Below are 15,775 nucleotides of genomic sequence, written 5' to 3'. Positions count from 1 at the left end.
CAGTAATAAAAATTCACCAAAAACCTTGTCCTCCATTTATTGAAAAATCTTTTCACCGAAATTTGGACTACAAAAATCACCTAAAATCTACTATTGTAGATATTCTAATATGGCACCACCCCGACCCCATCAATTGTTATTATTATTACATTAATTATTATTACATTAATTACATTATTATACTTGAAATAGTTGGCAAATCACAATTTGATGTGTTTTCTATAAATCTATCATTAGTTATTTATTAATTTTTTTTTATCATTTTACCGTTTTAAAAATATGATTAACATGTAATTAATTTTATTATTCAAACATCTATCTTATCTTAACATGTAATTTTTTGTTCTCTCGTGTAAATTATTATTATAATTAAATAATAAAATTATATGTTAGTTATATTTATTACCTGATAGAATAATAAATTTTTAAAAATAGATTAATTGTGAGTTGTGAAAACTGACAAGTAAATACGGAGTACAAATTAAGAATGTAATTTAGCAAAATTAAAATAATAAAATTATATATGACAGTCTCTCATTGTTAATGATTAAAAATAGAATTTGTTCTATGTAATTTTTTTTTTTTTTTTTTTTTTTTTTTTTTTTTTTTTGGGATATGTAACTATTCATTTGAAATACAGTGTAGATAAAGGAATAATATTAAATATATATTTTTAAAGAAATATATCCTCTAGTTGAATCATACGGTGATCAACTACATTGTTAAAATGAAAATTGTTGATACATTTTCAAAACATCTATTTCCTATGATCTCTGATCATCATCCTCGAAGCTCAGATTCCCAAACAAACTAACCCTAATCATAGCTGATGCCGAGAGTAATCTCAACAATATCGTCGTCATTATCCTCCTCCGAGCATTTCACTTTCCTCAGCGACAGCAATTCTCCGCCTACATGGGCAGCTCTGATTGGAGGGTTCTTCTTAGTTGTCGCTCTCACCCTCTCTTCTCTCCTCCTTTTCGATCACCTCTCTACTTACAAAAAGCCAGAGGTTCAGTATTTAATAAAAAATTGGATGTTTTAAAGACAGATATATATATTTTTAATCTTGTTATGACTTTGTTGTTCTTCTCGTTTCTTCTTGGCTGTGTATGGTTTATTCTGACAGGAGCAGAAGTTTTTGATTGGAGTGGTACTGATGGTTCCGTTCTATGCTTTTGAATCAGTGAGTCTTATTAACCTTGAAATGAGGTTTTCTTTTCGGTGAATCAGTTTATGAAGATGGCATTTTTAGCGGTATGCAGAGGATTCCAGATTTTATAGATGCCCGGTAATGGCTTGGGGAATGGTGGGCTGTGGGGAAAAAAAAAATCTAAGTATATGGAAATGAGCTTGCTTTAGTTGTCTAACATGTTGGCAGCTGATTAAAGTCTTTCATGGCAAACTTACATGTTTGTCCAAAGCTGAGAAAGTGATAACATGTAGCCTGGGATAATAGATAGGTTAACTAGCTCCAGTTAGTTCTGTGTAAATTTCACATATTGGGCTAGTGACTTGTAGCTTCAGTTTATGAGTTTGCAGTCCAGTTTATGAGTTTGCAGTCTAGTTTTATACGGAGTAATTTTATTGAAAAAAAAAACTGAAATCTTTTTGGGTCTATGTCTTGCTTCAAAATTATTCAACTTGCTTATTATTGCCAGCATTATATTCTTGCCAGCTTCAAAATTATGTGCCCTTTTAGGTTTTTGATATGCTTGTAGGTGCACATATTTAAATACGTTTATAGTATTTTGCCAATAACAAGTACTCCTGGAGTATGGTGCTGTGTATTTCACAACACAGATATTTACAATTAACATAACAAGTTGCTATAATTCACAAGTTTACAGATGTTCAATTAATACACTGTATGAATTTGGATATGATACTCAAAAATAGGTAGAGAAACAGAAACAACCACCTCATTATTATTCTTGAATGCAATACAGAGTTGATTCTATCTCATCATGGACTTTCTCCCTAAATCCAAACTTTTGTTGTTAAAATTTATAAAACACAATGCATCCTTGCCCATCACAGAAAAACTGTTGCTTCTTTCTCTTCTAATTTTTTTTTTTTTCTAAATATTTATATTCCTAAAATTCTCTGGGATTGAATGTAGCAGTCTATTCCTTGAACAAATATGCAAAATTATATGACTTGCTACATTTTGTTTTTATTATTATACATTGAGTACTCCTTCTCTACACAGTTGGATTGTTGATTTGTGGTGTCAATCTGGTTGGAGATTCTGCTAGAAGCATCTGGTCTGTCATTTTAGGCTTTAAAACTTACTTTGACAAATTTCTTGAATTTTCATCTCATGAGTATACTTCTGTGGTTTTCTTGTTCAGTTTTTGTCCTTGTTGAATCCAGCAATCAGTGTTTACATCGAGATATTACGTGATGGCTATGAGTCCTTTGCTATGTACTGCTTTGGAAGATATCTTATTGCCTGTTTAGGTACATACATTACATTTGGTTCTTAATTCTTAATTTGATTTTACATTTTACCATTCACTCAATTTTAGGTTTAGCAGAGTAGGCTAGGTAAGTAGGTAACACATGCATGTTTCAATGTGGACTATTGATGGATGACATGTACATAGTAAAATTTTACAAATGCTCCTACACTTGGAAGTTGGAAACTACACAACAAAACCTTCCATGCCTCTCTACCTTCCCTGGCTACTTATGTTCACAATTTCCTGAAATAATATATTTATTAGTTCTCGATACTATATATCTATTTCCTTTGTAGGTGGGGAAGATAGAGCTATAAGATTCATGCAGAGGGAAGGGCGTGAAGGTTCAAAGGCACCCCTACTAGATCATGGCCATGAGAAGGGAATTATAAAGCATCCATTTCCAATGAATTATCTTTTCAAACCCTGGAAACTGGGTAATTGGGTTTACCGAGTTTTCAAGTTTGGGATTGTCCAATATGTAAGTATGCTACTTGACTGGTATAATGCCTCCCTAAACTATCAATCATCTCTTACTTGAGTAAATTATGACAATACACACAAATTTTGGTGGCAGATGATAGTTAAAACGTTTACTGCTATATTAGCAGTAATTCTTGAAGCCTTTAATGTCTATTGTGAAGGAGACTTCAAGTGGAATTGTGGGTAAGAAAAGCTACTTGTTATGTACATATACTGCTTAAGGTTCCAAAAATTGCAGCCTATAGTTCTATACTAAGGTAGATTTTTTAACGGACTATTCTCTCTCAGTAGTTTTTATCCCATAAAGTAGCACAATATTTTCTGTTACAAATTTTCTATATCTGATTTTTTAGGCTTTTCATATCTTGTATAATGTGATATTTCTGTTAACCACCATATATTTGGAAAGATTTTTCAAATTCAAAATCATGTTAATTTTTTAGCTTTTAACTCATATTTTGTTAGATGAAAGGCCGAATATAAGCTCTTACTTCACCTGTATTTTCGCTTTTCAGGTACCCTTATATGGCTGTGGTTATAAATTTCAGCCAATCATGGGCATTGTATTGCTTACTTCAGTTTTACACTATTACAAAGGAGGAATTGTCTCATATCAAGCCACTATACAAGTTCGTGACATTCAAGTCAATTGTATTTTTGACCTGGTGGCAAGGTGTGGCCATTGCACTTATGTACAGCCTTCACTTGTTTAAAAGCCCAGTTGCTCAAGCTTTGCAGTTTAAATCAAGTATTCAAGACTTCATTATTTGTATTGAGGTAATTGTTTTTGAGTTGGTTAAATTTTTTGTCATTGCTTTGTACTACTATGTCTTACCATTTTGAAGTTATTGTTTACCAGCTTTCACCTACGTAAGAAAATTCCTTTGCATGCCTTAGTATTCTTGGGTAAATGCTCATTCTTTGAGCACATTTGTTAAATCCCTGTTAGAAACAATTTTACGGCATATGAGGACCTGCATATTGTCAATGATTACATCTATCTAATGTTTTATGTACAGTTTCTTGGTATGATTGTATCTCTATTCTAATGTACTCTTTCTCTCTGAAAAAGGTTGTATAGTTTCGTTTCCCGAAGGTTAACACATATTTTTTTAAAAAAATTGAGTTGTAATTTTTGGAATAGTTGGTACTTAATATTTAGTTTCTTAATACATGTTGAGCATATAAACATAAATGTGCAATCCAACTATAAGCTTAGGCTTTTAGTTGAGATGGAACACTTGCTTTAATTTGGTATCAGAGTCATGCCAAAGGTCATCACCCGATAAAAAAAAAAAGACTATGGTCCCATGGTCCACGTGTTGCTTGGAGCTCTATCAGGAGCACATGCTTTAATTATACATAAGTTAAACTTAAAAGCATAAAACTTTTAAGACAAAATTTAGTCAAATTTACCTCCAAAACAGTATACTTGACAATCAAATTGGTCAGAGGGAGTATTTTAAAAAAAATATATATATATATAACCTTTTAGAAGGGCCAAGGCCTGTGATTTTATTTAATATTTAAGTTTAACATGCCTGTATATTCGTCCAGCGCAGATGGGCATTGCTTCTATGGTTCACCTTTATGTTTTCCCTGCAAAACCCTACACACTGATGGCTGAGTGCTTTGCTGGAGCTGTTTCAGTTCTTGGAGATTATGTATCCGCTGAATGTCCTATAGATCCTGATGAGGTTAGAGACAGCGAGCGTCCCACTAAATTGCGCCTTCCTCAACCCGATACTGATGATAGGAGTGGAATGAATATCAAAGAGAGCGTCCGGGATGTTGTTATTGGTGGTGGTGAATATGTAAGTGTCTCTTATTCTTTATTAAGCCCATTGTTCATTTATTGAATTAGTATAGTTTTCCATCAATTAGAGACTTTTATTTATTAAAAAAGCTTTTTTTTTTTCAATAAGCTCTAGAGGGACTTAAGAAGCAGTTTATACGTTTCTGATAATACTCTTTCTCTGCCCTGTGCATCCAGTATAACTAATATATTAACGCTAGTTGTCTGCATCCAGATAGTGAATGACGTAAAATTCACAGTAACCCATGCAGTGGAGCCCGTAGAGAAGGGAATCACCAAGTTCAATCAGAAACTACATAAGATCTCTCAGAACATTAAGAAGCACAATGAAGACAGGAGAACGAAGGACGATAGTTGTATAGCAGCAGCATCTCCCACGCGGAGAATAATACGAGGGATAGACGACCCTCTTTTGAATGTAAGTGGGTGCGACACCGGGACTTTCACGAATAAGAGTCTGCGGTGGAAAGCTGGATACACGAGCGAAAGTGGCGGAGAAAACGACAGTAAAAGGAGATTTGGCGGATTCCTAGTCCGGGGCAATAGGTGGGTTACTAAGGACTGACAAAGCTGACTGGAGGAGGCGAGAGTAGCCGAGGTTTGAGCATCTAGTTGGATTGGATGGCATATGTTCCTCTGATAAGAACCCGTCAGCCTGATGTTGCACTTTCCACTGGCATTACCTCACTGCTGGGACGTTCAAGTTTTTACTCCGAGGCTGTGGCATCTGGGGCGGTTTTGCTTAGTATATGACTGACGAGAATACATGGTTCTTGTAGATTGATTGATTATTCGTCTGTTATCTGACCAGGTTTTTAATCCATCATTCATTCTACTTCATTCTTTTAATAATACCAAATCTCGTGGCAAATGTGCAGTTTTGTACAGATAAATTGAAAATTACTGCTTTATTCTGCTGTAACTTCATACTTACTGTTCTTTGACCGATGAAGTGATGATTCAGTTTGGATGATATTTCTGTTGGACCTGCTAATAATTTTTTCTGGGTCCATAGATAATTTTCTGGGTCACTGATTCTCTTCTGTTTTCTTGATTTTGTGCCTTTTTAATTTTTTTTTTTACTGCTATATACAGGAGTACAGGGGCTGTTCCTGAATAGTGTGAGTCTGTAAAGACAGCTTCTTTATATTTTGTTTCGTACATTTTTTTAAACTTTTTTTTTTTAATCCAAAACTAATAGACAAAAAGCATGCTATTGTGAAAAAGAATACAAACAAAACAAACAATTCTGTATAACTCATACTTGTACCTTCATCCTACATAGAGTATGGCGTATCAAGTAAATAATCTTCCATATACTATAATACATAACCGTACCGTACTATACCATATCAATATCTAATTAAAATAAGATTTTTTTTAATTATAATAAAATAACAATTTTAGACATCCCTCGTTACAGGTTTTTGTACTATTAACTTTTTAGATGTCAATTTATTAAATGCTCCCACCTAACACGAGATTAGCACTGAATTGAGTGTATTAGAAAGTAGGCTTGGAAACCCACAACACACAATGTGTTGCTATCACATATGATACAACATAGTTTTGGATAAGTCTAAGAATATTGGAATCATAGCTAATGACTTATTATGGAAATAAATTTGTTTTAGTACATATGTTTTTGAGTTTGACAAATACTCTTTAATTAATATATCGATTTTAAAAATCAAATTAAATAAAATAACATGGTCATTAATTATTAATAGTACACACCCCCTCACGTACATGGACCGTAGTCGCTTATCGCCAGACTCTGATACTAAATCGAAACATGTGTTCCATCTCAATTAAAAACAGCTGATAGTTGGATTGCACAATAATGATTATATGCTCAACAATTATGTCAGTTTAAATAATACAGAAGTTAGTACGTGTAGCATTAATTATACCGTAATTTTATTGGGGGTGTGGTAGGAATAGAAAAAAGATTAGTAAAAGATGTATAGAAGGTGTAAGCAGGATTAAGCAGTGTTAGACATATGAACGAGCCAATCTTAGTGAATAAAAGTGGGTCCGATGATGTCGTATTGTTGTAAAATTCATCACACTTCTCCTTTATTGGCCATCCATCATCCATTGATGAGTGATGTGGTAGATAGCTTAGCTCCAAAACTGATAATAAGGTACAATACACTTAAAAATGAAAGAAACCTCGTATGATTTATACGGTTGTGGTGAGCTGAGGTGAGAGCTGAACTGTACCGACAAATAATTGGGATCAACAAGCACAAAATTATAAAACTGTGGCGTCCAAAATGGATCCGACCGAGTGGATTGACATCCTAAGAATGCACATTCCGGATCGGAGTGAATCCAACAGGAACATCCATCGCCATGAGCCACGAGCCGTTTCTTCTCAGGGTCCACCGTCCACGACGACCTAATCCTGTGGGATTACGCTTGCTTGCCGACTTAATTACCTCGTCGCCCTGTCTGTCTGTCTGTCAGTCACTCATCGTATCCTCGGATTTGCAGGAAATTTCCTTCTGTAGCAGGGTCAATATTAACAGTTGCGCCTTTGGCCCGCCCCACAGCGTCACGTACTCACGTCCATTTGCGTGATCAACTTATTCGTATACGAGAGTCTGCGTGCAGAGTTTGTCGAACGATTGTCTGCACTCCACGTATTCGATGATATGCGCCAGAAACCGCAAATTTCAGATTATTCTTTTACCCAATATCTCATTATTTTCAATTCACTCGCGGTGAAACCTTCCTTGTATTTTTAGCCCGAAGAAACAATTTTCAGTTATATTATTTTCATATAAAGGTTCAACCTCAAGGCCCCAACCCCCACTATTTTCATATAATCATACACATAGAGGTGACTATTGTTCTACTATGTTAGCTTACAAAACTTGGATACACTTATAATTTAATTAGTTTATTTACCATAATATGAAAATTAAAAACAATTTTACTAATTATAAAGAATCTTTTTTTTTTTTTTGAATACTACTAGCTCTATTACAACGTAATATCTGTTCAACCTACTGAAACACAAAGAGCTAATAACGCCTCCACTGAGGCTTGAACTCACAATCTTCCTAATGGAAGTCCAACCCGGGTACCATTGGACCACATAGTCCTGGCCAAAGAATCTATTATAATGGCAATTCAATTACTTTTCAAGTAAAACATATCAAGAAAAATATTACAATTATTGGTCAATATCAGTTTTTTTAAACTCTAAACATTAATAACACACATGATTTTTTTAATAAATAATATTTTATATATATTGCATATTAAAAAATAAAAAAAAACCTTTCTAAGATAGTTCAAGCGATCGACCAATCAACATTTAATCTTGTTTTCAACTACAAAGAGATTAACTATAAAGAGGCCCAAGATATAATTTGAGAAGGTAGAAATCGAACTCAGCGTGAACGCCCAAAATAAAGGTTCAAAGAACTCATGTAAGCCAACCTCTAAATCCTAACCAAACAAAATAAGTTCAATATTTTTAAATTTAAGATAAAAATAAAATATTAAAGAGAGATAGTTAATTTTGATTTCAATCCTTCAACTATCGTATTTTTCACTTTTGACCCTATGTTTAAAATTAATTAGATTTTATCCCCAACAATTAAAAAAAAAAAGTATATAAGTTTTTAGTTTTAAAATATGAAACTTTTTTTTTTTAAAATCCTTTTAGACCTCCGTTAGGACTAAGTTATATGTGGTCAATTTTAAATATGATAGTCTAAAAGAAAAAAAATAACACAATGACCTGTTTGGTAAAATAGTTAGCTTATTAGCAAATTTTGACTTATTTGCTCACTATTAACCTTTTGATTTGGTTAAAAAAATTAATATAAATATTTGATTAATTTTTTTTTTTGTAATTTTAAAATGATAAAAATAAAAAAGCTGCTCAAAACAACTTTTTAAATTAGCTTTTTGAGAAAGAAAATTATACAAAACAGCTATCCGTTAATAGCTAATTTATCAAATATTTTTCTACCATCAGCTAATGTTATCAACTAGTTATACTCTCTAATTAATTAACTCAATAAGCTAACAGGGCTAATAACTGAGGAGAAATTAACCAAAAAATTAGTTTAATTTGATGAATTGTTAAGGAAACTAATTATGATTAAGCTACATATGTTTATATAAGTAGTGGGAAAGGCAGAGATGAAGAATTCCTCCCTCCACCATCAAAGGACCAAGTGGCACATGTCTACTTAATCTTATTCCCAATTCATGCATGTTTTGTCGCAACCAGGCACTGCCGGCTAAGCTAAACAAACACAAACCCCAAACAACACTCCATTTGATCAGTTCCATTCTTGATTTCTCCGAGTCCTAAGCTAACATTAAAAACCTCGTCTTTAAGCTTTATTTTTTATTTTTTGTTTTTTTTATTTTTGCCTCATCGTTAAGTAGATGGCTTCTGTGTCTCAACGTTTGTGTCCTAAACTACTACTCTTCACATCCAAAATCAGTCAAAAAATCCTTAACAACAAACTCTGGTTTCCCCAAATTACCCTCCTCCCCTCCTGCATGGACAAGGTGAATTGGGTAAATTGACCTCCCCCACTCCAAAATCTGCCTGCCGGCTTCCCATCTATTCTGCCGCCATTATTCAGGTGTTTGTTTTTCCTCTCACCCATCTTTCGCTAACAATAATCCAACAATTCCGCCTCTCCATTCCCATTTTCTCATTTTGAATTTCTGGGTTTTTTTTTTCTTCTTTGTTCTTAATTACACAGTGAAGAAGAAGAAGAGAAGAAGAAGAACATGGAGTTTGATCAAAAGCCCAGGAAGCAGAAATTCAGAGAAGTTAGTTCAAGATTCCTGTCGCCGACCTCAAACTCCTCGTCGGCGAATGCAATGTCGTCCCCGAATCATCACGTTCTGTCGCCGGTGAAGCAGAAGCCCCGATCATCCACTGATTCCCGGAAGCATAAGGGGCTGGAGAAATCGGGTTTCATGGCGAAGCTTTGGCCCTCGTCCGCCCCGTCCTCGCAATCTTCAAGCTCCAAGGTGGACTCTCTTGGCAATCACCTCGGACACGAGAGGCTAAAAGAGCTTGAAGAGGACAAACATGGAGACAGAGCGGATAATCCCATGTTTCTCAACCGCCAGAACAGTTGCTTGGAGTTTAGCAGGTTTGAGCGCGAGAAAGATAAAGGAGCTAAGGAAAATCACCGCCCGGGGATCGGTGGGTCCATGTCCATGCGCCACACCGGAAAATTCATGCTTCCCGGCAGATCTTCCACTTCTTCATCCTCGTCTTCCTCGTCCTCCTCAAAATCCTCGAATTTACTTGAAGATTACTCTGATCGTGATCGTGATCGCCTTCTTCCGGGGAGATTTTCTGTCGATGAAAATGCCCTCCAGGGGAAGAACTACGTGAAAAGATCAGATTTTTTATCCGATTTGCAGGCCTATTCCGAGTCTGAAAACACTGAATTTTTCGGTTCCCCTGTGGCCGGGAAGAACAATATCCCATCCTACATGGCGCCCACACTCAGTTCAAGAAAAGCTGGAATCGAAGTCGCATCAAAGTACATGCAAGATTTGCCGTCGAAATCCCGGAGATGGAGTTCAGATTCCGGCGCCCAGAACACCGCCGTATCAGCAGAGTACTCTCCCAAAAAGGCCTCCCAAAAAACTGCCATAAAAAGGACTAACTCACTAGGCACGACGAATTCTAAGTGCTCTGCATCTCCGGGGAGATCAAACTCCCCGCCGGTTTTGGCAGAGAACAAAGGGAAACTAGCCGGAATTTCAACTTCAAAGCCGCCGACCAGCCCTTCAAGAGTGAAAGGAGTCGGGAGTTTCTTGAGTATGGGGCTTGAATTGCTTAAGGTCAAGAAATCTTCTTCTTCTTCTGCGTCGTCCCCCTTAGGCCCCGGAACATCGGAGACCGTTCATCACTTGAGGTTGCTCCATAACAGGCTGATGCAGTGGAGATATGCTAATGCAAGATCTTATGTTGTTAATGACAACATTATCAGACAGGCTAAGGTTCTTAATTATATATATATGTTTGTCTAAATCTTTCATTTAGTTCTGTTGTTTCAGAAGATTTTCTTGATAGTTTCTGATTAAACTTTGGGATTTTGCAGAACAACTCAATATATGCATGGGATGGTCTTGCTAAACTGCACCATTCTGTAATGCAGAAGAAGCTGCAGTTGCAGAAGGAGAAGATGGAGATGAAACTCACTTATGTACTTCATTCTCAAGTCAGTAATTACCACTCTACTATGACAATAATATATATTGATCTTTATAAAATTTTCTGAGACTTTTGTGGTTAATAATTGTTCAGATCAAACTTCTTGAAGCTTGGGGTGACATGGAAAGACAACACTTATCTGCAATCTCCATGACCAAAGATTCCTTAAACTCAGTTGTTTGTAGTGTCCCCCTCGTTCAAGGCGCAAAGGTACCTCTGAATGAGACTCGACTTGATTAATCTCGTCTTGATAAAAAAAAAAAAAATATTGACTTTAAGTGAATTCGATTAATTTGTTGCAGGTGGAACCACAATCAACCTCCATGGCTCTTCGTCACGCTTCAGAGGTTGCTGCATCCATCAAGTTGATGTTGTCTGCCTTCTCGCCCGGGGTAAACCATATATATGTATATATATATATACACAGATACACTTGTTTTGCAACTGGTTTTGATCTGAAACAAGGATGTTTTTTTGTTTTGGTTTGTCCTAGGCTGAGAAGACATCTGAAGTACTGAAAGAAATAGCAGAGGTTGTAATACAAGAGAAATTGCTGCTGGAAGAGTGCTTGGAGCTTTTCAAGACCATTTCTGCACTAGAGGTCAGATTTCTGGAACCAAATTAAAGATTTTGCATATATGATTGGATTATTGTGTTCTTATTCTTTCTGGGTTTTATGTTTGACAGATTCAAGAGAGGAGTTTGAAGTGTAACATAGTACAGTTAAGATTGGTAGAAGATGAATACCAATTCCGACACCAGGAACTCAGCTGGAAGACCTATCTGCAGCATAATAATAATTTTTATTATTAGATAGGAAAAAAAAAAAAGAATCAGAAGATGCATTTAGGCTTCTCACTTGGTTTTTAGAGAGATAGTTTGCTGACAGAGACTTTTAACAAAAACAAAAAATAAATATAAAAAAAATGCTCATATTTGTCTTGTTTACACTTTCTTCCATTGTAAGTCAGTCTAATCACCTCCACATAAACATGCTTTGTTTACTCATTGTCCAATTTTAAACAAACAAATAGGGAGAGCAATTCTTATATCCAATCAATCAATGGAGTCTTATAATAACACAACTTGTTTTATCCCAAAATATGAAATTTTACATAAAAAATTAGAAACCACAACTTTTATTTCTCTCTATATATTATTTTACTTTACATATGAGTAAGAGATAATATTTTTTACTCGAATTTAGCTTGTGTGTCTCGACATTGTATAATAACACAATGTATTAAGCTAAATTGTGGATCCAATAAATTATAATTTTTTTTTTTCAAATTAATTTTGAACTAATTTGAATCTACAATATTTTAAATAAGAAAATAAATAAGCTTATTTTTGAAGAAGTTTTAAAAAATTGCTTATTATTCCTTATCCTCACTAAGGGTGTGTTTGAAAATTATTTTCTGAGTTTCCAATTGGCAAGACTTGAAAAATTAAAGTCATGGAAAATGATTTTTGGTCAAAGGGAAAAATACATTTGTTTTCTTGGAAAATAATTTCCCATTTTTTTGAGGAGAAGTCATTTTCCAGATTCACAGCTTCTTTTTCCTCAGCTTGTTCCGCGACTTCTTCCTCGGCAATCTCCCACGTTTTTCTTTGATGAAAACCCACAACAGATTTCTGTCCGAAAATTCACAAACCAATGCTCTGGTTCTGATAAATGACTCATTTTACTGATTTTCAAACACACCCTAAGTGAGTTTATTTGAGTAAAACTAATTAACATTACATGAGTAGAGTTTAAAGGGAAAAACACAGGCAGAGCAAAATAAAACAAAGAATACGAAAATGCAACAGCATTTTGGGAGAAAAGGGAAAAAACACAGGCAGAGCAAAATAAAACAGAAAGGGAAAATCCGACCTGCCGGATTCGAACCAGCGACCTAAGGATCATCTGCGTTCAACTACAGTCCTCCGCTCTACCAACTGAGCTAAGGTCGGATGCGTTATTTGTGTTGCAGGAATATTTACTTCTATTAGTCCTTATTGAATACTCCGTATTGAACTTTAGAAACATTTTGACATTTTAATAATTTTTATGAGTTAAAATTCAATATGATTTATTATTAGATATGAATAATAGTTTAGATGATACATTTAGATTTTTTCATTTTTGCAGAAATAATTAATTATTGAGATTTAAAAAGAGCTCATATTGGCCTTATTTACACTTTAATTGTTAGTTTCTTAGGGGTTTAAGTAAGCATAATTTAAATTTATCCACGTAAACATGCTATCTTTTACCTATTTTCCAATGTTATATAAAGATTTTGGGGAACTTTTTTTTTTTTTTTGGTGACAATGGAATTCCGTATATTAGAGAGCGTATTTAGTGTGGTAAACTCAATCGAGAAGGAGTTAACAAGAGTCAAATATGTAACCTATAAGTATGAGAATTATGCACTATCCATGAACTACAAACACACAAATGATGCTAGTTCCACGCACTCAAGCACCCTTCCGGGGTGAGTGTGTAACTCTTATATCCTATCAATGGTGTCTTATTGCAACATAAAAATATTTTGTTCTAAATTAGTAGAGATTTACATAGAAAATTAGGAATTATAATTGATGGGTTGGATATAGGCAGTCTGGTATTCACACTCAATTAGTACAAATGGTGGACTGGTGGGTTCAACCAAACCTAGTATGGTCTAAAACTTGAGATACATGTTATCTCATTTAGAGGAGATGCATATATAAGATCATTGGACTGATTTTAAGAAGTCATTTTCCTTATTATTTTTGAGATTGTGTTTTCCTTATGTTTTAGAAGATGAACTTGTAATTAATACCCTTAATTTGAGGAATTTACCTTCCATATTTAGTTCAAGCCCTTAATTGTTAGATTCAGTTGTTTAGATGAGTTCAATGTTAAACATTGACTAAATTGATCATGCATCTAAGGAATTATATATTGTTTCTTTTATGCTCAACCAATTTAAAATATATCTTGAGTTTTGAATATTTTAAGCAAACTAATAACTAAGCTAATTCCCTATAAATATTTTTTTTTTTTTTTAAACTAAGCTAATTATTAAACAAGTTTGATAGATATGCTTGGTATTTTTGGTTTTATGGTTTACAAGTTCATTTAAATTAAACGAAATACAAATATAAAAAATATCAAATTGGAATATCATTTTTAAATCTCAATTACTAAATATTCCAAGCAAAACAAATTATATTCTTAGAAGTTAGAATGAATGAATGATACAACAATAAACGCATGAGCAATGACCACAGAATTGCTGAAAACTAGATTAAAAATCTTCCGACCTGCCGGATTCGAACCAGCGACCTAAGGATCTTCTGCGAGTCAACTACAGTCCTCCGCTCTACCAACTGAGCTAAGGTCGGATGTTGGATATAAGCCAGTAAAATATATATATGGAGGTAGTTCTTGTATACATACATACACACATAATTACATATATATGTAGTTCGTTTTCCGGTTTGTATTGTGAATATTCTTGTTGCATACTAGAATTTTTTGACATGCAGGTTTATTAATTTGTAAGTAATTTATTAAACTCTCAATTAGTTGTTATGATTTTTTTTTTAATGTTTTTATTAGCAAGGATATATTAGAAATGTAAAAAAAAATTGTGGAAAAGTTTAAACGAACAAAACGTGTTAATTAATTTTTCATGTAATTTAATTGTTATGTTTCCAGGATAACACCAAAAATGTTAATTAATTTTTTCACTCAAATTATTCCATCAAATATATTCCTTGAAAACATTTTTTCAAGAATTTAATTGATGAGAAAGTACCAAACGCCCTTTAAGTAAAAATACAATTAAATACTTTAACTATAAAAAAAAAAAAAAAAAAAAGTATACTTAAAGCTTCAAATTTCTATTTTCGTGTGATTAGGTTTCAATCTTGACTAAATTAAAAATTAATTGTCGTGCTAATATAGTAATATCTTTAAACAACTAATGGAGTTTTGTTTTTTATTCAAAATTTTACTTCATGATTTAGACAATAATATTTTATGATATATGCATGCAAAATAATGTTTTTACACAAATAATATTAATTTTTTTTAAATATATAAAACCAAGTATATGTAATTGGGTGATTTGAAGGTGTACAAATTACGGCCTAATTCTTTTTTTTTTTTTTTTTTTTTTTTTTTTTTTCTAATTTTGATTGGGTTTGAAAGTAGGGCATGGGTGGCAAGTTGGCATGTTGTTGATGAATCTTTATCCCACGTTTAATGAGGAGCTCCGCTGTCTGGCAATGTTTTGAGAGCACGTTCTTTTGCAAGGTCGTAGGGATATCCGTATGGTATGGTTGCACTTGCACATCATACTCATGTAGCGTCAAGGTCTAATCATTTTTATTCACTACCTAATAATATTCAACTCAATTAGTGTGGGACGACTGTGGGTACATAAATGTTACTTTTTTCTAAATAATTAACACAACCTTTTGTACTCCGTACTTTAACATGACACTATCACAATTTTATAAAGTAAGTTTCAAAATTGAATCTTAAATTATTGGTGTTTTTTTTTTTTTAAAAAAAAAATTATCTTTAATTTTTAACTTATCATAATTGATTTTTAGACTATCGTCTATCGAGTTTGTGATCCCATATTGGTCCTATATTAAAACATTCATTTAGGAGGAGTCAATTATGAGGATTGTTGGTTTTGCACGGGATGACACACTATGAACCCAACATTTTAAATATGAGTAAATTGTCAGAAATAAATGGATCATGGGTCTTTTTTCAACTGTGCCAAGCAAAATTCAATATATTTCTAA

At 33.7% G+C, this 15,775-nt stretch overlaps 2 protein-coding genes and 2 non-coding genes across 5 annotated transcripts; 2 read left to right on the top strand and 2 right to left on the bottom strand.

Annotated features, from left to right (window-relative positions):
* The first annotated feature begins 678 nt into the window (after positions 1-678).
* Positions 679-5,739, top strand: LOC109187801 (protein LAZ1-like). 2 transcript variants are annotated; one of them, XM_019338137.1, is made up of 8 exons: positions 679-1,012; positions 1,130-1,186; positions 2,355-2,463; positions 2,762-2,946; positions 3,043-3,131; positions 3,464-3,725; positions 4,511-4,762; positions 4,965-5,053. In XM_019338137.1, exons 1-8 carry the CDS (start codon positions 830-832, stop codon positions 4,980-4,982), a joined length of 1,155 nt encoding a protein of 384 aa, XP_019193682.1. In that variant the 5' UTR covers positions 679-829; the 3' UTR covers positions 4,983-5,053. The 2 variants fall into 2 exon arrangements, with proteins under 2 accessions (XP_019193682.1, XP_019193681.1); XM_019338136.1 differs by having other exon boundaries at positions 693-1,012; positions 4,979-5,739.
* Positions 5,740-9,244: 3,505 nt separating this feature from the next.
* On the top strand, positions 9,245-11,916 carry LOC109187800 (QWRF motif-containing protein 3-like). Its single transcript, XM_019338135.1, has 7 exons — positions 9,245-9,383; positions 9,507-10,767; positions 10,869-10,988; positions 11,075-11,191; positions 11,284-11,373; positions 11,475-11,582; positions 11,669-11,916. The coding sequence occupies exons 2-7, from the start codon at positions 9,535-9,537 to the stop codon at positions 11,792-11,794; spliced, it is 1,794 nt and encodes a 597-aa protein (XP_019193680.1). The 5' UTR covers positions 9,245-9,383; positions 9,507-9,534; the 3' UTR covers positions 11,795-11,916.
* Positions 11,917-12,851: 935 nt separating this feature from the next.
* Positions 12,852-12,937, bottom strand: TRNAY-GUA. The gene is given in 2 exon segments: positions 12,852-12,887; positions 12,901-12,937. It is a non-coding gene; the product is annotated as a tRNA-Tyr (tRNA).
* Positions 12,938-14,269: 1,332 nt separating this feature from the next.
* TRNAY-GUA lies at positions 14,270-14,356 on the bottom strand. Its single transcript is given in 2 exon segments — positions 14,270-14,305; positions 14,320-14,356. It is a non-coding gene; the product is annotated as a tRNA-Tyr (tRNA).
* Positions 14,357-15,775: the final 1,419 nt, after the last annotated feature.

Source organism: Ipomoea nil, unplaced genomic scaffold (assembly GCF_001879475.1).
Source record: "Ipomoea nil cultivar Tokyo-kokei standard unplaced genomic scaffold, Asagao_1.1 scaffold1421, whole genome shotgun sequence".
Lineage (NCBI taxonomy): Eukaryota > Viridiplantae > Streptophyta > Magnoliopsida > Solanales > Convolvulaceae > Ipomoea > Ipomoea nil.
This window is presented reverse-complemented; position numbering and strand designations above follow the sequence as displayed.